The 23,453-nt window shown below is 47.6% G+C and overlaps 1 protein-coding gene across 3 annotated transcripts in view; it reads right to left on the bottom strand.

Moving 5' to 3' along the window:
• The window catches only part of ct (homeobox protein, cut), a 699,473-nt gene that overhangs the window by 115,300 nt on the left and 560,720 nt on the right, over positions 1-23,453 (bottom strand). The window contains exon 1 of one of the 3 annotated variants that reach the window (XM_075888931.1): positions 17,117-17,265. The exons of the other annotated variants lie outside the window; for them this stretch is intronic. Coding sequence (XP_075745046.1) covers positions 17,117-17,147 — 31 coding nt within the window. The 5' untranslated portion in view covers positions 17,148-17,265. Of the gene's footprint in view, positions 1-17,116; positions 17,266-23,453 lie in introns of those variants that run through there. 3 annotated transcript variants of the gene reach the window in all.

The raw sequence follows: 23,453 nt of genomic DNA on the forward strand, positions 1-23,453 counted from the left end.
ATGTAGAGGGAACAGACGGTGAACAGACGGGAAATAGATCGAATGTAGAGGCGTGGAAAAGTGCTATTATATAGTGTCACCGTCTTCATCCGTATATTCGCTAATGCTAGTGAACGCACATACCCCGGAACGTAAAATTTCTTAGCTGTTTTGTAACGTCTTTCAAGTACACACGATCACGATAAATATCAAGTGTGATGTGTACACAGAGTAAAAACGAAAAGAAGAAATGACAGCAAAGTCAACGAATGAGGTTGGCCCCGATGAGCAGGGAAAAGTGAGGTAAAATATAAACTGCGAGAGAATGAAGGGTTTAGTGATATTTGATATCGTGTGACAGATCGACTCTCGAAAGATGAAGCGTGGACTGTTTCCACTTCATTGTTTAAAGTATTTTACAATGATCCGAACTCGGATAGGAAAAGTCATTCAGGCGGAGGTCGCGTTTACCAGAGTCATCACCGTCAGAAATTTTAACGCGAAACAGTTCTGTTGTAGACATTCTGCGATATTCATTGATAACGCGGCTATTTGATTTGAGAGATACGATAGTTGACAGGTGCCCTAATGTGATAACGAAAAAAAAAGCTTTCTAGTCAATTACGAAGTTGCGAAGAAGCTGTGGCAAACAGATACGTATTGCGCTTAATGAATCACTTCATTAAAGTTTATAGAACGAGCTGTGATGACGAAGACACGCGCTGATGATCAATACGAAAGATTCACGCGTGTTGTTGAAATGTATACAGGTGGGGGAGATAGAAGCCACATGCAGAGTTCATGCTCTTTGAGCTCTAAACTACAAATAAAATGTCAATTGAAGGCCCTAACGCATGTCATCTCAGACTTTTGAAGTGTATCGATCGCTTACGCTTGCAAGTTGCAACCTACGCGATGATATCGAGAATTCATTGAGTGCCCACGTTCCTTCAGAGAGACATTCTAGACGCACACGCTACAGGGCACCTTTAACTGTGGCGCGCCTTCTTTCACCCGGGAACGGATACGCATGGCGTTCACTATTAGCTCCGAGAAGCAGGAGTGGCGGCACCTGGTGGGAGGCCTGGGTGACGTCACGGCAAGGACTCTTTGACGCCCGCCGTAGAGCGAATACATAGCATGCACTCGCCTTGTGCGCTGTTCCGTTGTTCGTGATCGCTTTTCGCTTGACTCAAGCTTCAGAAGTGTGGTAGCTTGGGCTAGTTGGTATGACATTACGATAGTTATATCGCCAGAACACAACGACGACACAGAGACAAGAAGGACAGGAGCACTCGTGTCCTTCTTGTCTCTGTGTCGCCGTTATGTTCTCGCGCTATAATTATCGTCAAGCTTCAGATGAATGACGAAAACAGTATTGATAATGTTCCTACTAAAAAGACGGAAAAAGTTTGTTCAGTACAACCGCCAACGGTTACGAGCGCCGTACGTCGATAGCGCGATGACAAAACAGGTGAAGATGCGCAGGCTGGGCTCGCTTGCAAGCTGCCGCGAACAAGCGACCCATCCTCCCCTTCAACGAGAACAGAATGACTGATGAGCTCACACGCAGCAATTAAAATGTTGTGAATCTCCATTTCTTAGCCATTTTCGGTTTATTTCACGAATATGATTCCAAGTAGACGGACGTTCCTTTCACTTCGGGTATAGTGTGGTCAACTGCTCAACCGAAGGTCACGAGTTCGATTCAGGCCACAGCGGTTGCATTTCGGTGGAGGCCAATATGGTAAAGCTACGCGTACAGTCAGCGCACGTTAAAGAACATCAGACGGTCAACATTTCCGGAGCTCTTCACTCGTGATCACGTCTCTCGAAGTCATGTCGCGGTTCTGGGACATAAAACTCCAGATATTACTATTACATTCACTTCGGCTCCCTCTAAACGAGGCCGCTGCGGACGGGTATCGAAGCCACGTCCTGAAGTTCGTCAGTGAGACACCCTATAATCGACAGGCTATCTACGTCAGGTCAAAAGTCTGCAAAACACAGATGTACAGTGAACACTGTGTGACAATATGCATGTGAATTCCGTTACGGATACGGAGCGACACTTTCAGTACATGCCAGCAAGTATAATACTACATATATATGCGCCACAATTTTCCAAAAGCCGTATGAGATCATTATTCTAAGATATTTACCCATCAGACTTAACTGAACAAAATGTGTGTGAGAGGGACAGAAAATTGGGCGGGCAGGTAAGATTAAGCAGTTACCAGGTATATAACGCGGCAATAGAAAGCACAACACCGGTTCGATTGGCGAAACCGGGTGTTAATAATAATAATGAACTCAACGAAAATCTAATATACTTGCATGGACGTTTGGCAACTTGTGCGGGTGACATCCTCAGTATACACAAACATCAAATGGGCGGAGCTCGCCCAGTCCACTGTCTATACTATCAGTGGACTGGGCGACCCTGCACTCATCTGATGTCAGCGTATACATTGAAGACACCACCCGCATAGGTGGCCAAACGTCTATGTAAGTACATATTTGTTAAGTTGAGGTAAATGTTTTAGAACTATTTATACGCGCTGACCGAAAACATGTGCGATCTTTAACAACCTCAAATCTGCTCTACGCGTGCTATGCGGCCAAACCCGATCAAATCCGCTCTTTGTGCCACCGATTTCAGATAAAACTGAGTTTTAGTGCATGTTCCGAGAAGCTATTTTTGCACTCGCTTCAAGCACGGTCCAAATGTCGCCGCTTGAACTGCGGCTGTACGGCTCGCGCGGATACGCGCATCAGGATCATATCGATCTTGTCAAAGGTTTCTAAGGTATCGAACGTTCTGAGAATCACACATGTCGCCGAGATAACTGGATCGAAAAGTGTGAAAGCAGCCAGAGGATTCGGCAGCTGTGGTACCGTCGTTCGTTGATGCCGCATTTATCAATCAGTCAATTGACGCGCAGCCGATGTAAACACGCAGTTTCTGTGTTGTTCGATGGCCTTTCCACACATGTGTTGGCGATTGTGATGCCGCGTAACGTTCGATACTTCCTTATCGTCATTCGCTTTATAAATTCTGAAGAAAACCTTCGATGTCTCGCCCAACGCGAAAAATGAGTGCGGGCGTCACGCAGCATCATCGTCAGCCCGGATGATAAAAAAATTATCATAAAATGCCAGCGACCTCAAAATTAACTCATTGCTCTGGTTTCATGCACACCTTGTAACCATTGAGGGTGCTTCGAACAATCCGAATGAGGAGGCGCATTTCGGATGCACGAGGTTTGACTCACCGTGAGCCGGATAACGCGTTATCTCCTGGGCGATGTGAGCATGTCTGCACGTACAACGAGATATGCAAGCACCATTGTACCCTAAGAAGATTGTTGCCCATGCCTCATTCCTCGCTGTGCAGGGCCTATATAAGCTGTCACTCTCAGACTTGTCCAAACAAGACCAGAGACCTGCAGCACTGCACACAATATACCCCGAAAAAGAAGACGGCCGTCACTCTCAAGTTATTTTAGGCGAATATATAAGCGACCCTGTGAGTATTCATTTCTCGTCATGTGCAACAAGTGCCGCAGAAAGCACGGAAAATCTTGGCACGATTGACAGACAGCACGCTCGCGCAACGAGCAATAAATTCAGCTCAATATCCGAGTTGTATAGAGAAGTCTAACGTCACTGAATGTATCGTCCAAACTCCCATCATATGCCTCGCAATGATAACAAGGTATTGTGGTTATAGAAAAAATAGAAATTGAGAACATTGTTTCTCGACATTGACTTATTGTTGACAATTTAGGAACGCAGAAAAGACAAGCAGTTCAATTTATAGCCACGAACCAATTCGATCCCCGTATGCTCTGCCACCTGCGACCTCGCCAATAGGTCATCATATCAATTTCGTTCTGTTCTGTCTTTTTTTTTTTCGTCCATATAAGGACTCAAACATAACTTACAGTTCGCATACGTGTATACCAATCAACATTGAACTATGTCTAGTTCGACGAAGCAGCGCGGTTAAATTTACCCAGAACCGGCTTCGCGAAGTGAAGCTTCACTCGAGTCTTCGAAATGTGTGGAAAGTAAGAGAGAAACAGATCGACAGGAAAACGCAGGAAACATTGCCGAGAGCATGTTCGTACACTAGCAAGCGAAGTGCCACGCCTTGTGGCAGAGCGATTTTAAAACTGCCCAATTAGGTGTTGCCGGCGTTCCAATACCGTGTCTATATTCTGTTGAAATTTGCCGAGTACGACAGAACACATGCCCGACAGCAAGCCTTCCTTATCGCCGTCTGCCCGTGTCAATGTCCACAGCCTGCAGTGCATTGAAGGCCTCTCCCAGCAAAGGCACGAACCGTGACTTCAATGGCGTAGCCAGGAGGTGCCATAAAGAAGCTGTGCCCCCCCCCCCCCCCCATTTTTTTCGCCATGGCATACAGAACGAGAACTGAACATATCAAGCACCAGCGTAGCTATGTGGTAGAATGCTGGGCTGGCAGGCAGGGGACACGGTTGGAACCCCGTTGTGCCCTTGGTGTTTTTTGTGTACATATAGCTTTTCCCTTATTTTGCACGATGTTGGTTACGGACACCGGCGGCAGCAACGCTTGTTGTGATCTCATAACAGCTTTTGTGTTGTAAAAGACGGGATCACCAAATGAATGAACCACGTGTTTTCAACGGGGGGAAAAAAGATGCACCATGGAGCCCGGGTAATGTCTTGATTATTGCAGCTCAGCTTTTTACTGCTCAAATGCGTCTCACATTTACCTGCTAGCCAATGTCACAATATGTCTTATAGCTCTCATGAAGCGGCACTTCACCATACATACCCAGCGCTAGTCGACTGTGCAAGAGGTTGAGACGGCCAACGAACGGGTTTCCACGTAAGCCCGAACGTGAAAGCATCGACACAAACATGTACGAATGTCGGAATCGCAGGTGTATTTGACATCACAGAGGTATAGAGCGCATGCAGTCAGTCACGTTGGATTCGGCGGCCATTTTCTTTTTTTTTTCTCACTCACCTCTCGATTTCGTCGCGGTTGTCGGGAAAACGAATGCACGAACGAACGCGGGGTCGTCACAGCCGCGTTAAAATCTACAGGCTGCACGGCCCGACCATATAGACGGGTATGCGCGCTGAAGTGTATATAAGCGCGTGCCAGAATGATGAAGAGCCGTGTACAAGGGGCGCGTCTGGCTCTGACCCTCACCTCGACCGGCGCTGATTTACGATCCCCCTCCGTCGCCTTTCGATGCCTATACCTGGATCGCCGCATAGCTATACTATACACGAATCGCCGGCTTAGAGACAACAGTTGCGGAGGAGAGCGGAGAAGCGGTTTCGCGTTTCTATGCAGACCGCGGTGCTCTGCACGAGACACGGCTGCTGGGAGGAGATAGATAGATACTCGTACAATGCATACATACTGCCCGACAACGCGTGCAATCTTACATCTCAACCGCCAGTGCGACGTGCGATGTTTTCGAGGATGAAACACTGACTCCGTTCGGAAAGGTTACCTTTATCTGACTTAATCGAACTGACAAAACAGCCAAAGACTTCCACCATATAAGAGCTTAAGCATGTACCTGGATGTGGCAGAAACAGTACTATAAGGGAAAAAAGAAAGACTGTAGTTTCATAGGCACATGCATTGTATGTATTTGACAAAGTGCAGTTTTAACGCGACAGCGTTAAAGAGCTCGTATTGCGAAAATTCAGGCGTCGACGGCAATGTCGGCGTCGTTGGTTGTGAGCGAGAAATCGTCATCTTTGCCTAACCGAAAAATGGAGTAAGATACAAATAAAATAAATAATAAAAAATTCTGCGACCGAGTGGTAATCGAACCCGGGTCGTTTGCATGACAAGCGGGTGTGCTTGCTTGCTTGGTCATTTTTAGTGCCTCTCACCCAGTAAGGAGGATTGGCCAAGAAGCCAGCGGTTAATGTAAGTCAGTACCTTAAGATTATCCAGGCTAGAGAAATAGGATTACTTTGTTTTGACTTGGCGGGATTATTTTGGCACAAGGTGAAAAAAATTGAAAGAAAAGAAATAATAGGCTTTTTTTGAATAACTGCGGTGTAATCGTTATGTAATGTTAAGTCATTACAGTGTAATAGTTAAATATGTGCGCTACCACACAGCCATGCCTCCACTTTTCTTCTTCTTCAATGCATGGAAATAATAACATGAAATGTCATCGTGATATTCCTGTACGATTCCTGTTTCTGCTTGTGAGTACAGTGAAAACAAATTCTCCTACTTGGAAATGCAGTGAAAGTAGCTCTCATACTTTACAAGCAAACGCGTCCTGAATGCGCGCTTCACAATACAGCATGAAATGTTGCCGTAATAATGCGTTGTACAAACGTATATTTCCATTGGGTGTCAGAACATGGGGTTACCATAAAGAATTCAGAGTTTAAACTTTTTGTAAATAAATTCTCTCTCTCTCTCTCCCTCTCTCAGAGTTTAAAGCCAGTCACCCACTACGAAAAGCCCACACGCTACTGCACCCTTAAGGTCACGTGGTGGGTGCACAGCAAGTCCGAAAAGATTTTATACAATAAGTGTTTCGAATACATACCAGGAACACAATATCACTATCGCGTTCAACTCTAAAAAGCGAAGCTTAAGGGTCCCCCAATTTATCTTCGATCCGACAATAAATAAGTAAAAAAAAGTATTCAAGCGTTCGTACAAAAAAAAAAAGCAAAGACGTTTCGACCAGGGACGAGTTTTGCAAAAGACCGGTACCCAGTCCCAACATCGAATAAAAGCTTTTTTTTTCGTGAGTTTATTTTTTGTTCGAGCACTTGTATCTGAAGTTTGGGGAGCCTCAATCATGACGTCGTTTTAGAACGCAACAGCCTGTTATTTAACTTTTTAAAATAAAACTAATAAGTGCACCAAGAGTGTAGCCTTCATACAGCAAGTATATTGCCTACTAACATCGAGCTTCACGCTACAGTGCTTGTTTATAAAGTGGCAAGCGCTAAAAGACACGGCCAATAAGTATGCCAGTCTTTTCATTTTCTTTCATGCGCGTCACAGCCAATATCTCTGAAGTCAATAAAGAGGAGCAGGTGTGAAGCGTGAATGGAACACCCCCGCTGAAAATACTCTGTATAGAGTAGCTATAGATATCATACAGAGGATCAATAAAATGCCGAGCGATGGATTCCCAGAAATAGCAGGCGCATCAGAGAGGAGGAAGAGAGCGGAAGTGCATCTCTGCTTGTATATTACGAAGCACGCCCAAAAAGATCAAAGGTGCACAAAAACAATAAAGGTCATCGCACCCATATGATCTACAATCACACTCGCAGCCGACATGGAATAGAAAACCTTTTGTAGAACTCAAACGTTTATGTTTTGTTTTTTTTTTAACCAAAGACTGACGCATCCTACAAACTCTACGTCCACTGACTCCATTTTTTGTATATTCATTCATCTCTCGAGGTTATACGCTTTTTTCAGCGAATAGATGCGAACTGATACAGGGACGGTGCTGTTTCGCACGTCTTTTCGAGCGGTTGTAGTATGGATGGTGATAAAAAGCCACTAGAGTCATCCTTGATACCGTTAGCAACCCCTCTTATAGTATAGTTTTGTTGGCACTAAGGTCAGACCACTATGAAAACAGCGTGCCATGATGTTCTCGTTTCTAAAACCTCGACATAAAAATGCATTCCAGTTTTGTATTATTGTATCAGTATCTCTGAAACTGTATTCGGGTTCTTTTTTCGTCTTTTTGCAGCTGTATGTCCCAAATATCCCCTTAAGTTACATGCAAACGTATCACAGCATATGTATTTTACGTTTCCAGCTCGTGTATTTCAACACCTGCAGTATTTCGAAATATTTTTCCGGGTATACCCCTGCCCAGCCCTGCAAGTTGTTAAGCCTACAAAGCGGCAAGGTTAAGAGCGCGAAATTGCATGCGTAACGTGATCTATATAACGAATATTGATTGATATGCGTGGTTTAACGTCCCAAAACCACCATATGATTAGGAGAGACGCCGTAGTGGAGAGCTCCGGAAATTTCAACCACCTGGGTGGGGGGGGGGGTCTTCAACGTGCACCTAAATCTGAGCACACGGGCCTACAACATTTCCGCCTCCATCGGAAGTCTATAACGAATAATCGCGACATGGACATTACATGTACACAACCATCGAGCAGATTCGTGAGGTAATCGCACGTGCAGATATACGTACGGAAGATGCATGCCTGGGTGGTTGTGTATTACGTATACCCCCAGGAGGTATGCATATCACTGCGTTTTCACAGCTACCAGCAAAGCATGCACACCATTCGGCACTTACAGGCACCCGCGGCAATGCAGTTTGCGGGATCTGAAGATAGCGCCAGAGCACACAGCCTAGCGAGTAGACGCAGCAAACTCGGACTTGCACGTGCAATCATTTTTCTTCTTTAGTTGTAAGCAGGTTAGTCACGGCTGATTATGCAAGCGGCCAGGAAGCGTTCTTTGCAAACGTGCCAAAAAGGGCACTGACACTTCAGCGTGTCACTGCGTTCAGCGAACGTTCCATTTTCTTAGTGTCCCTGGCGGTCGGTACCAACAATGCTGAGGCGGCCCAAAGAGCTTCGTTGCGCCCTCTGGTTCACTGTCGGGTGCCTATACTATAGACCGGGTCGTAAATCAGTGAGTTAGTTTTATGAGCGGAGCGTACAGTGCACGCAAGCGTCGAAACAGCACGTGCGCGTGGTTATTTACGATCACTCGACTTCTGCCAAGGCCTCGACGCGAGCGCCCGTTGGTCGGGCGAAAAAAACAGAGCGGTTTTGTGGCGTGCCCTTGGATATTGGCTGCGTCTATTGCACGTGACACCGTATACGATGCGGACGGATCGGTACAGGGTAAACCACCGAGAGGAACGAGATCATATATGTTAGTTTTCGCGCGTTGCACTACACGTCGGCGCGGAACGACTTTGTGCGTTAAAAAAAACAAAGAAAAACGTTCTGATTCACCGGTACATTCCTTCCGCGCTTAGGCCTAGTTCACACTGAAACATCTGCGTTCTACAGCGACCGAAATTCCACTGCCACCGAAACGCAGCGTTGTTCGCAATGGACGCGCGCCCCCGAGCCGCCAAATATGCCATCTACCACCGGGCTAACGCGGAATGGATGCGCTGTCGTTCGGTTGTTCTCGCAAACGTCACTACGCTGTCGGGTGGTCTATAGACTTCGATTATTCTCGTACGCAAGAAGCAAGAAAAGACAGTACACTGCTTACTTTGCTGGCAAGTGGCTGTCTTGTAATGCACGAAGGGCAGAAAAAAACCACCTACGTCAGCGGCGTTGGTGGGTTGGTTTTGCTCTGCAAGACTGCAACAAGCTCGGTCACGCCAACAGCAAGCTCGGTCACCTCTTCCACGAAATACGGACGCGAGGTGGGCACAGAGTATTGGTTAAACTCCCGTTGGTTTCAACATTCAGTCACGTGCACTGCGGCATAACAAGTGAGTATGGGCTTGGCCGCCATTTTTTAAAGTTCCTTGACTAGCACTCCTATTGGTCCGCGGTGACCGATTCGGCGGCAGACGCCGCAAAAATCGGTCCGAGAGCGATCGGCGCGGAGAGGGCCCTTTCGGCGGACCTCGCTGCCGCCGAACCGGATTCGGAGCACTTTCGGCGGCCACATGCTCAGTGTGAACGCGGCCTTAGTTACGAAGGGTACAAAATAAATTAAATAAATAATTACCGAAATTTGAAAAGAGGGAAGAAGTACATCTACATATTTGATGAACAAACAATCCTCCAGCTCGCAGTTCTAAGTAAAAGTGTCTTCTATATTTTGCTCTGTGTTGTAAAAACATGATATATTAATAACTGCTAGGCTTTAGGTCGAAAAATCACATTGTGATGATGAGAGAAGCCACAGGCACCGCACACTGACCAGAGGGAGCTGCGTTGCTCACACTGCCCCGTATCAAAGTTTCTGACATTCGCCGTTAGTGGCACGCAGAAGAGAGACGCTTACTCGCGTCCCCAATGTATCCCAGGCACAATCCGCCAAAAGATGCAGGCGCGAGACGCGCGCGTCGCGTTCCATTTTCAACGACACCGTCTCAAGGTAGCCTTTCTTTTATCCGCTAGGCTATGTATCCTGGCACTGCAGTCAAACTATAGCGCGAATGTTGCCCACCTGGTGTTAGCGCGCACCTAAATCTAATAACACGGGTCTCTGGCATTTCGACACCATGGGCCGCGGGATTAGATTTTCGGGTTTGCAGTCGGAGCACGATAACCCCTTGCCCACCGCGGCGGATAGCCATAGAATGCATACGCTTGAAAAAACATTAACGTAGCGTTAGCAGGTGATCTATACACGGCGACAACGTTTCTTGGCACTGAAGGGAAAGCTACGGGGGCGGAGTTTCTGCAAACGTATTTTTACGCCAAGTAATCCGTGTTAGCGCGCGTCTCGTAACGCTGTGGAAAGTGACGGAGGCGCGCCATCAGCGTTTCATGTAGACGCAGACGCCGCTTAGCGTTCGCGGTTCGCGTAATATGGTGAAATTTTTCGCGCGTTCAAAAACACGAAGTCACAACGAATAAATTAAAAGAAATACGAATATCTTACTGGTGTGAGCTGCATCCTGTCTCAAATATATCTACGTAGAAAATAGAGGAGGAACTCTTGTATTTTCACATTGAAGATACAGAACTATATTCACTGGTGGTAGGATGCACGTGATTTGGCTCTGTAGCCTTCGCTCTAATGCCAAGAAAAGTTGTCGCCGAGTATAGTGTATTAGTTTAGTTGACGCATCAACTACGAACTGGGGCCGCAAGGAGGGCGACTTAATCTTTGCAAACTGGCGCGCGGCATAGAATAAGAACAAAATAATAGGGGGTGAGAGTGGCAAAGTAAACGAGTGAAACAAAATGCGAGTTTCGCATCCATACCGCACAAGCTTTCATCCGCGGTGGCGTAGTCACCGGACGTCATCACCAGCGTCGAAGGTCACTAATCACACAACGACCAGTCAAACGGCACACATCACAGACTGCAACATGAGACCTGAAGGCTACGGATCACTGAGCAGGCAGGACGAGAACCGGCGCATTCAGCATGTTATGGCCGATGGCCGGATCACTGAGCACCGCATTCGTTCGCGCTGCGTCGCGTTCGCCGAGAGTCACCGAACGCTGAGCAGAAGCGTCCGACCAACGAACGCGTGCCGAAGTTCCGCAGCGTCCGGGCGATGTGCGATCGAAGTCGCCGGTCGAACCGCGTCGGAGCGGACGCCGAACGTCGACGAGCGGACAGCGCGGCGGTAATCCGATACGCACGCGCTGCTCGGCTCTCCTTGGCCACGCCCCTTTCCCCTACCGTACACCACTCTCCCCCATTCTCCTTTCCACACGAGAACGGCTCCTCCTCAGTAGGCACAGTTTAGACGACCGATGGAAAAGGCAATCGCGCCGCATTCGTTCGGTGACGTGCACACTGAGTATAGTTACGACTAAAGTGGACAGGATATACTTCGTCCAATATACCGGCTTCCCACGGTGCACTGCTGATTGCGATCGAGTCCGATTAGGAGTAAATTTTTCAACAGTGATTGGCTCGCTTCTGCAGCATGCTATAAGAGAGCTAATAGCGACGGCGAAATTCAATCGGGATCAGGCACGATCGTGATCCAGAGCGGCCCTGCGACACCCGTATAAAACAGTTGCGGTGAACGACAACAGTTGCAGCACTTATGAGAGAGAGAGCTCTTTATTGAAAGGCAGAGATCTTAGCCTGCGTGTGTATGTCGCTGACCTTCCACTCTGCACACCTACAGTCAAGCCTATTTCATCATGACCTCGCTTCTTTACGAATAATTAGACGAGGTGAGGAAAACACTGAGCACACTAACACAATCATAACGGGGAAAACGAAACAACGCAAACGCAGTGTTGCTTGCACGTCAAGTATTTTAACATGAGTACCTACAAACTAGCATACCTCTCTGTCATTCTGAGGAAATGGCACTATAACTATACGGCCCCGGAAAAATGGAGTATTTTCCTCACCTCTCCCTCCGATAAGCAGAAAAGAAGGGCGATAACTATCCACGTGGAACTGTATAGACATCATAACTTGCGCACCTGTTAGTGGCCACCCTAGAGTATCTCACTGAGGCTACACAACGAGACATTCAAAAGATTGCAGCAGGACATGGCGAACAGCACGCCGCCGAGTTTGCAATGCTGTGTTTGCTTCTGGTATAGAACTGAAGTGCTTTTTGCATTAATCAGAATTTGGACTTATTCTATATAGGTGCATGCCATCCATATCAACTATAATCTCACGCCAAACTCTCTTGATTAGAGCGACAGGAAGCTCAATTATTGGGAAAAGTTCATCGTAAACGAGGCTAAGGCTTGTAAACATGGGCACAAGATAAGAGAACAAGACTACCAACTGAAAGCAGCGGAAAAGGAGGTAGACCCAGAACATAGTTGATAGTCGGCGGTTGTGTTGTATTTGTGTCTTACGGTCCACGCTTTGCATTCTTTCATGATGAACCTCTTGAATGGGGTTTACATATTACGTTATCAATGCCTTATTAACAATGTAACAGCCATAAATGGAGAGAAAGGAAACTTTCTCTCCAAGAGGGATGAACAAAGTGCGCAAAAAAATGGCACCAGTGATAGAATCTGATTATCCGAAAAACAGCATCTAAATTGAAACGGCTAAACAAAGGAAGTGGCGATTCGAACAGCAGGCCTTGAACTATAGAGGCACGTGAGCGGGGAATTTGTGTTTTTAAGGGCCCATGGCACATCAATTGTGCTGTAACGCAATAGAGTTCCTGCGGTATGTATCGGTGTGATTCAATTCCTTAGATGAAACGTTTCCTTTCGCCTCAATTACAAGAAATGTGCAGCGTGCATGCAAACAGACCGCCAATAAACACGGAACTCGAGTGATGCGAGACAAGAACACCTCCTTGCGCTGCGAACGAACACAGGTAGATGGGAGCGCCACCGCCATCATGTGTGTCACGTGGGGAAGCATATATAGATGGGATTCTCACGTTCGTAAAACCTTCGAAAGCGGTGTTATACATATATTATGCTTTACACCCGTAATTACCATACGGCAGAGACGTCGATAATGTAGAAATGTTCGCAGCCTGAAGAACGACGCCCCACCATCTTATATGGGTGCAGGCCATGGGTCAAAATAAATTTATTACGTGTAAACGTCACCTAATAGTTCATAAGACGAAGTATGAAACCATTACACGTTACGGTGGTCTAGTGGCTAAGGCACTATGCTGCTGATACGCTGCAGGTGGCGGGATCGAATCCCGGCTGCGGCTGACGCATTTTCGGTGTTGGCGAAAATGCCTGTGGCCCGTGTGCTTAGATTTAGGCGCACGTTAAAGAACCCCAGACGGTCAAAATTTCCGGAGCCCTCCACTACGGCGTCCCTCATAATCATATGATGGTTTACGAATGTTAAATCCCAACGATTATGAATAATTATTAAGTTTAGAACGATTGACAGATACCTTATACATATACGCAGAGCAAAATTACCCAAGTCGGAGGCATTATAGCAAACCGAGAAAGCTTTCCTATTCTGTCCTCGTATTTGAGATTAAGAACAAAGCGTCCTGAAATAAAATATAGCATCACTCGCACCGTGCACGCGAAAGCTTTAAAAAAGACGATCAATCTGGCAGTGCTGTGAGTGCAAAGACTATACGCATCAGGGTAAAACTTTCAATCGTTGATGATTTCTGGAGTGTCGCTGCATGATGTGACGCGAGTCAACTGTCATGAGTAGAATTGAAAACAACAAAAAAATCCGTCAGCAGCGAAAACAAAACCGTCACGTCGTTGACACTGTCCCGTGCTATCGCAAACAAAAATGCTGCCGCAGCAGTCTTTTTGTTCGCAAAATGTCTGCCAGTATTTACGGACCGGGTTAACGCGTTATAAGCAAAACCTGCCCGACATCACGAAGACGGCATTTCCTTACGCCTCTGCGCGACTCCTCTGCGGAATATGCACTTTGCAAGCAACCTTTCGAGCAATAAAAGGCTCACGCATGATGCCACGGACCTTATGGATATCAGTATGAACGCCTTTGTAGTCGAAAGTTCGCTGACATCCTTCCTCCTCTAACGACCAATATAGGCGCAGCTAATACGAGCCTAGTGGGTGTCAAACAAACAGCTCCGAAGTCGCTAACTATACAAGTCCCCGACCATAAGCGTGCACGCAAGATTTCCCTTCACGAGGGGGGGCTCCCTTGCCTTCCTATTATGTCGATGTATGGGACAGATTTCGCACTACCACCACCGCTCTCCTTGCCCCTTTCCCGTGCACACGACCTTACGCGATATATGCCTATCATCATAGCTGTATATATGCCTATCAATATAGCCAGCGTTCTGTTCATGCAGAGCAATCTCTCCCCAACAACGGCAATAATAATAATAATAATAACATACAAATAACGAAGTAGCGAAGCCTCTACCTAAAGTACCGATCATTGGCTGCTCTTGAATACTTAAACGAAGATGTACCTTAACGGGGAGCATGCCTATTCACACCTTACTGCGTGACGACGGTTTACAGGGCCGACGGTTCACATCCTGCTAATGGGAATGTATTTTTTAACCTATCAGCATAGGCGTACGCAGGGTTCCACTTCGGGGGGGGGGGGGGCGAAGGTTCATTTTAGCGCCCCTCCTATATGTAGTCAATGCATTTGGCAAATTTTTCCGCCCCCCCCCCCCCCGTGCACGCGCCTGTGCATTTTAGAGTATGATAAAGTTATGACGTGATATCAGTACTGACGTTTAAACACATTTAGCGAGCGGACAGCGCAATCTTGGTACTCAATAGATGACTGCGCTAAGACCTTGTACAGGCTGAAGCGGTCTACGTTCGTGAACAGATATCGATTCGTTCTTGAAGCCACAAGCTCAGCATTTTGTCGCAGGAACTTCTCATTACTGAGATGCACTCGCGAACATGCGCTTACGATCGAGCTCGTTTGGTTAATAATAATTGGACGCCGTAGTGAAGGGTTCCGGAAATTTCGACCACCATGGTGTTTTTTGTTTTTTTTTAATGTGCACCGAAGTCTAAGTACACAGGCCTCCAGCATTTCACATTCATCCAAGTGCGACCGAGATTCCATCCCGCGACCGTCTGGTCAAGCAGTAGACCACCATAACCACTACAGACCACCGTGCCGGATAACTTGTTACGGTATCCACGCCTGCGGCCACAACACCGCAGTTACTGAAGTACTCTTGGGAGATCACCGGGGCTTCAACAATGGTCCAAACAGTATGGCACTTTAACTGACACGCTAATTTAACGAACAAGCTGGCGAAAGCATACCTACTGCTCGCACTTCATGCGAACAGCGGCACTTAGTCAGCTTTCCTAAAGGAGTTAGTGTGCCACTTCAAGTGCCGCTCAACGTGGCACATGGCCAACAATGAAGGTACACAGGCGCTAAGCGCCCAAAGAATCACAAAATGCATCGTCACAGTCGTCGATCTAGTTCGCAAATCGGCAGCAGGAGCCGTTGTACGAACGCTCACTGCCATATCGCAGTAAGTATTAACTGAGCTTGCCTTTGATAAGGCATCGAGATATAAACAACGAACGGCATTGCTTTGAAACGTAGTTTCTCGCGAAAAACAAATAAGCAGAAGCAAAGTAAAACGGCGAATGCTTTGTCATTGAGCAGCGACTGACGTACACATTTTTTTTTTAAGAAACGTCGAATGAAATTTTCTATAGCAGTTTCTTACTCCGAAACCACATGTGTTTGCACCTGAGGCACATCGGCTGGTACAGAAAACTTGAATGAAAGTGTATGGAACAATAGCCTCACGATATGTTATACGAAGCAGTGGCATACATTTATTAGCTCCGGACATAGCTGAATGATTGCATTAACCCCAATCTCCGAAGAAGACGAACCGTAAAAGCCACATGGCCACCGCAACGTCACCTTCCCCTTACAGATAAGGTCGGCAGAAGCCGAAATCAGGCGTCAGGAAATGTCACACACTTCACGTAAAGCGTCGAGGAATAAGCGTGAAAGAAAGCGTTACAACAATTGATCGAGACTCAGCATCTGAGCTAGAGATGTGCGCGCGTGTTTATACGTGTGCACAGAAAATCACCGATGTCTCGGCGATTGTTACAAACGCAGGCGTGTTCGGCTATTGGAAAAAAGAAACGCACTTTAATCGAAACAACAAACGGAACGCACAGCAGGCCCTAAAAGCAGACGGTGAGAATAACCAACAATGGTATTCGCTTTTTTTCGTGTCTACAGTGTGTACATTCAACAGATGGTACACTGACATTGCATGGGTAGCCAGCATGTTGAAGCGTTGTATGTCGAGGCCGAGACCAACTGATCAAACACAATGTGGAATAAATGCCGCTCCGGCTGCATCTTTCGGACACCCGATCGGAAAGTTTGCCCCGAACGCTGTTCGCGTAACTGGACAAGTCGAAACCCACGATGCGAAAGTTTTACGAGTGTAGCAAATGGAGCGGCTAGGTCCGATGACTTTCGTTGTGTTTCTTAAACAAACCCAAGCCGCTGTGAAACGAATAAGATGGAAGACACACAGCGCATCTATCGGGTAATGTTTGCGTAATGAGGTCGGTTTGCGTGACATCGTGTGGCCAAAGTCTAGCACCCGGTTTGCAACGGGCTTCGAGCGGGGTGTGAGTGCTATACAAGAGAGAAACGAATGCTTCACAATCTAGAGGTACGCAGCTACTTGACAAATCCTTCGAATGCTAGCCTTGGAGGAATAATGTGCGAGCACCTGTTCTGTTCCGAAACCTGGACAGCACAGCGGCGAAGGGGCTTGGTCTCTCACGACATCCGAGGTGGAATAACAGTTCGTTAGTAAAAGCAGTCACCAACTAAATCCGTCAAATATAGAGAACGAGGTACACTTGCGAACTTGCGGAACGCGGGGATGGGCGACAATCACCGAGGCCCATTCCCGAAAGCGTGCACTTCACCGATATCTTGCGTGGCGTGCCGACCGGTGCCGTAACGGACAGCGAGTGCGAGAGAAAGGTAAGGGACACAAGTACGCACCTTTCTGCGAACAGGGCATCTCCAGCCGCATGTCGACGACTCCGCTGTCACAGTACGCCGCCGTCGCCGACACGGGCGCAACGCCGCCGATCAGCGCCGATCAAGCGCACTCCGCTGCGAGCACTCGACGCCGACGACCACATACGAGCCAAACGCGCGACTGGCATGCGATTTGCCCGAAGCCCGTGCGCGGCTCGCTTCTCTCCCCCACTGCGCTGCTTCAGTTCCCGGAGATGGCCGACAGATGGCGGCGCGCTCCCGCGCGGCTTCGGAGCGCTGCTCCTGTCGGTCCATCGCCGCCCATCCCGATGAAGAGAGAGAAGGGGGTCCTCCGCTCTCCGACAAACAAGTTTTCTCCATCGGTATCGAGAAAAGATCCGGCCGCTTCCTTCCCTCCACCACTGCGGCGGGATAGACACCCCCGCAATCGATCCCCCACGTGACTCCAGGGGGGACTTGCCTTCGTGCTTGGCTCCTCCCATCGGGCGCTTCTCGCCCTCTCTCGAACGCTCGCGCTCGGACGGTCAAGGGATGCTGCCGCCAACGGCGGGATAGCTACCGAACACGCTGTTACACACAATTACTGTGTAGAGATACGCAGGACACCGAAAGCAGTCCAGAAGACGGCCAGCCACGGGAACTTGATTCCGTTCTACTTCTAACGCAGCCGTACCCCTGATAGCTTAGCCTCCTTGCATCACAAGTTCCCGGGGAACATGACAAGGGTGCCATCAGTATATACACCTGGACAATAAATCCGAGAAACATAATGTTACCTCTTCAGTTATGACGTTACTACATAGTTGGCTACGCTTAGAAAAGCCCCACAAATACATTTTGAGTGAGTATTAGAGTCTGTACATGGCCGTGAACCTTAGAGCATGGAAATGAACCGCAGCGCCCCCCATTTGTCTATTTCAAAAAAAAAAAAACAGCATTGCAGAGAATGCAAAAAAGAAAATGAAACGGTAATTTTCGTAATGTCGTAATTTTCCGGCGTTTAAAATGGTTATGCAGCTCTTAGAAATGCCTCCTCAGCCTCCTAGGCCACCATTATTCTCAAAAACATCCATGGTCATAACATTGCACCTTAGAGAACGATGGGACCACTACGACTGAGTAATAAGGATTTGGAGCACATGTGGTTGAACCCCCTTTGGTTGATTACAGTGGAGAAAAGCGACCACCTCGTCTGCCCCCCCTCACCTTGTGCGTAAGCCTATGCGCTGGAGAACAACACTTGTATAGGTGGACTCGTCTAAACGTTCCTTTTATCGATATTTTCTGCTCACTACTGCTTTGTCATCACTTGTTGCAGATTAATCTCGAAATTTCCTGCTTTTTCCGACATCCACCAACCCGCAAACAAGGGGCAAGTCACGTTAGGTTGTGTGTATATTTCTATACTAAGACAATTAAATCTCGTCGTAAGAATAAAAGAGGATTTTTTTTGCTGCTTTTCTATCTAGGAGGAAACCACTAGCACGTAGGGGAGTAACCGGGATGGCGAGGGGGGTCACTGTCGGAACCACCGTCGAAATTTTGAGAGCACCGCCTATAGCCACCTGCCCATATCCTCACAAAACTTTCGTGTGCAGCTGCACCATTACAACCGTAAACTATCGGAATCCAATCACTGCATATTACTCTCAGATTTAGAAGTTTGAGCAGACCAAAACCTCATGACAGGCTTGCTCCTATTCTCTGATATCATTAAGCACCGTTTAAACCAGCAGTGTTCAACTGCAGTGGTCAAGGAACTTTAGCACTTCGATTATGTGTGGACATGTGGTGAGATACGATTTATAAAAATTATGGAGGCGGAAATGTTGTAGGCCCGTGGGCTCAGATTTGGGCGCACGTTAAAGAACCCCAGGTGGTCGAAATTTCCGGAGCCCTCCACTACGGCGTCTCTCATAATCATATGGTGGTTTTGGGACGTTAAACCCAACATAACAATCATCGATTTATAAAAATTCTTCAGCCCATGAAATCATAATCGAGGTATAACAATAAATGTAGTAATCGTGTAAAAATTGATTTGTTTATACAACTATAGTGCGAGAACGAACCTCCCTCAGAATATCAAAACCGCCACTATGAGTGCTATACTTCAAGCTGCGCGTAACTTGCACTGAGGTACCAAACTCATCGCAGCTTGCATGATACATTGGTCATTGCAGTATTTGAGGTCACGTGTATACGTACGTACGAAACCTGAGCCTTGTAAATAGAAGCTATACTCAAGCGCGATGACGTCATATTGTTAAGCACTTCGCGTGGCTTCTGCAGACTTCGCCAACGGAAAAAGGGTTTGTCACTCGAGCGAACAGAATTTGACCTTCTCAGAATCCGCGCACACTCGCGAAGATAAGAAGATCTTCGCAGAAGTAGAACCGTTCGCCACAGGCCACAACACGAAATGACGCACGCCGTCTGTGATACGAGTGGCGCCTGGGTTTTCTATGGCAAATTACCCCCTTGTGCTGCAGGCGTCCCAGGGTGGCAACTTTAAATGAAAACAGCCCATTTCGATGGAGTGCCAAGCGAAGAACAATGGGACGAATATGGCGAAAGCGCGACTATATGTGTGGCTGCGTCTCACTTTTTTTTATCTTTCTCTTTCTGCATCGTATCTTTTCGGTCGACAAGGAAACATCAGGAGGAACCCCCATGTCTCTATGAAGCATGCACGACATGAACCTTGGCGAAATAAATAACGCGCCGGTCATTGCTGCAGGATCGCAATTATAGCCTGAGCCCTGCTTCTCCATTCTCCGCTGACGTCAACGCCGTATACATGCGAGCAGTTAAAAGGAAACGCCGTTTGGGCCTGCACTAACTTCATTTGCTATTCTCAGCGCGCAAAAGAGTCGCGTCGACCTAAAACTCGAATCAAGCATCACAGCGAACAAGCCATAAGCGGCGATTTCTTCGTGTACGTTTCTCCTTTTCCAATGACATCACGCGCACGTGTGTACGAACACCGCTGGGTTCCCATTGTTCTCGGCTTGCTTTGCTTTTTTTTTTGCGCTTAATCTCTCGAACGTCGTAAGCACATTTATACGCCGTGTACTTCCTTACGTATTATTCTCGGACTAAGACGTTTAGTCGTCGGAAAAATTTTCCTGTTCAGATCTTCGAGGTCTGAATAAATTTGTTGGGCTTGCAGGAATCCTGAGTCCAAATATCTTTCGAGACAGTTCCCCACCCGCTAAGCATCGTCGTAAAACTTCATGAATACTTCAGGGAGTTCCAAATCGAGGCTGATCGCTTCACGAACTGCATACATCAATGCTCGGACTTCGCAGATATGTCGAAATGTTTGTGTCTTATAGTTCTTGTAATATGATAAACACCGTATATAGTGGAGGGCTTCAGGAGTTTTGAACACCTGGAGTTCTCGAACGTACAGGGCCTGTAGTAATCGTTCTCCTTTGAAATGCGACCACCGTGGCTGCCATCGAACTTGCAACCTTGGCGTCACTAGCAGAGCAGCGTAACCACTCCTCCACCACGGTGCACTTGGTGTCCTTGGGCTTTTGAGGGCTGGCTTTCAAAGCGGGCCCCGAGTACTTCCCAATTCAGCTGCTATACGTAGCGCATCTTGCCAGCACGGTATAACGCGTGCAAAATCGCCGCTGCCCCAGCCAGAGCAGATGACAATCCCCGGAGAGCAAGCGATCATCCCGAAGGGAGAGCGTGCATCGTTCCCCAATATGATTCCGCTGATCCGATCTCCTGACTCATTGATCACGACGAAAGAACGACTTCTGGTCTCGTTTTGCCAGAGCCAACCCCAAAACCAGAATTCGCGGTCCGCCAAGCGTGTGCTCACGTATCGCTGCACAAACTGCACAACCCATTGCACCCCGTCAAGGACAGCCGATATCCCCGTTCGAGCTGAAAAACCAGACATCCCTGAGCCACCCACCCGGTATCGCTCTCTGCACAGCCGTGAGGACCACAACGTACATACTGCACGCGGGCGGGCGAAAAAGAAGGGGAAAAAAAAGAGGCAAGAGATCGCATAACGGGTTGGCCAAACGCCCACAACCCGCGCACCACCAAATCTTGCTGCCAGAAAGCCACGGTTTGCGGGAGAACGGGGTTATATTATACTGTATGCCTACGTTGCCTGGAAAACCTCGAAAAAAAAAGTCGTTCGTGCTAACCAAAAAAAAAAAAAACCTTTCTCTCCGACCCCATTTCCGCCACTGCATCGATAGTCGAATTCCCAGGCGCCTATTTCTTTCTATCATTTCTACCTTTTCTTTCCCGAAATTCCGCACTTTCACGTGCGCTAAACTGCGAGAGTCTGCCACTTGCAGTCACCATATTTCACCCGTTCTATACCTCTTTATTACGCCACCCGCGCACGTCCTTCATACACCAAAAAAAAAAAAAAAACGAGAGGAAGTGAAAAATAAGGAAACCCTCTAAAGAAAAGAAGAGTATAAAGAAGCGCCCATGTCTGTGCGAGTCAGCGACCGACCTCCGCCGGCCGGTCTTGTGCAGATAGGGCAATATCCTCCACTTTCCAATAAGGTTTACATACACGCATACACATGGATGTGTACTCTCTCACACATGCCGTTCATCTCGATATGCGCCTGCCGCCCGCAGGTTCTTCATACACGTGCTCATGCTTTCTCTATTTTCTTTTTTTTTATCGTCGGCTTCCAACTGCATGCCGCGTACACTTGTCCTCCCTCGATCGATTTAACTCACCCATTTACAGGAGAGCAAAAAAAAAAGAGAAAACAACCGTAGTAGGCAAAGGGGTGTCTGTCTTCTCCAATACGAGAAACGTGAAGCCACATAGCGTTTCGGGGGGAAAAAATCGGGAAAACGGGGCTCGTCTCCCCGATTAAGATCGCGGACCCATTCGTCTCCCTTCGGGTCCCGGCGGCCGAAGCCACGCGGAAAGGGTCCCGAAACCACGCGCTTGTTTGTACTCGTTTTTTTTTTACTTCTCTTCCATGCATGCACGACGCGCGCCAAATTCACCCCTTTTTTACCGTACACTGGCACCGCGAAGCGCGAGGGGCAAGCAAAAAAAAGGTAGAAAAAAGGGAGAAAAAAGGGAAGGGGGAGATGGGTATAGCGAGAAAGGCTCCCGCTTCGTGTGGAGCCTCCCCTCCACCTTTTTTTTTGTATGTGCCTTATACGATGTTGCGTAATAGCTTCTCGGGCTTTCTTTCTCCCCGCACCCCACATTTTTTGTCTTTGTTATTTCATTTATACTGACTCAAACTAGAGTAAACCCAGAAACGCGTCTGCCGGCCTGTACGACTAAAAAAGGAAAATAGGATAAGAGAACAGAGGGCCCGGGGGATGAAAAAAAAAACGTAACAATGAAAAAAAGGGGGTGCGAAGTAAGTAGGTGACGTGGAAAGGGAAAGAAGCGAATGCTTCTCCGGTGAGGCGTGCGGGGGGGAGGGCGGTGCTGAGGAAAGTACAGGGGGGTTGTTACCCTTTCCTCTGGCATCGTCCCCCACTGCCACACACACACAAAAAAACCTTCTTCAGCCCGTGTTTTCGTTGCGTGCACGGGAGAACCGGGAGATCCCGCTCGGAATTCATAACCTGTTGTTTGGCTACGACCAGAGGTGCGCGCCGGTTTCTTAGGAGCGTCGTAGTATGGTAACCCATTTTTTGTGTGCCCATCTACTTCACCTCTAAGAGGAAGGAGCAGGCTACCTTTTCTTCATAAGGAGATCGAATAAGGGAAGTTTACTTTCTTCATTGTGAGAGAAAAAAAGGAAGGCGCAAAAAAGGGGGAAGGCTGCTGACACCTCTTTCCCGAATTGCGGTGTGTATGCGCGCCAAACCGTGTTGGTCAACCACCCCGTTTATACGCTACCTCCGAAGTGGAAAGAAAAAATACGAGACGCGTGAAAAACGTCTTTTGTGTTGTGGGAAACTGCGCCTACCTCGGATGCATTCACCGAGAAGCGAGATTTTTCGCACATTCTGGGAAAGGCTTGTTTCCCACATTCGAGGTGTTTTTGTTGGCTCTTGTCGATGACCACCGCATGCAACAGCTCGCATTCGAGAGAAAACTCCCTTTATTCTCGAAGGCGTTCCTTTATTCTTTCTTATATTTATTCGCATCGCAATCGGATGCACCGAGCTCTTAGCACAGACGCGTCGTACAATCGTGATAAAGAGAAAAGCAAATCGTTGCTTGCTTTGAGGAGACGCTGAATTAAGAACCGATTGACGCGTTTCAACGGTCCCTTTTTCTAAAGGTGAGAAACCCGCATTGTGTGTGTCAGCTAGAGAAAGTTGGAAACGGGAGTTTCCCAAGCATGTCGCGAATTGAGAGAGTGGC

Source organism: Rhipicephalus microplus, chromosome 3 (genome assembly GCF_043290135.1).
Source record: "Rhipicephalus microplus isolate Deutch F79 chromosome 3, USDA_Rmic, whole genome shotgun sequence".
Classification (NCBI taxonomy): domain Eukaryota; kingdom Metazoa; phylum Arthropoda; class Arachnida; order Ixodida; family Ixodidae; genus Rhipicephalus; species Rhipicephalus microplus.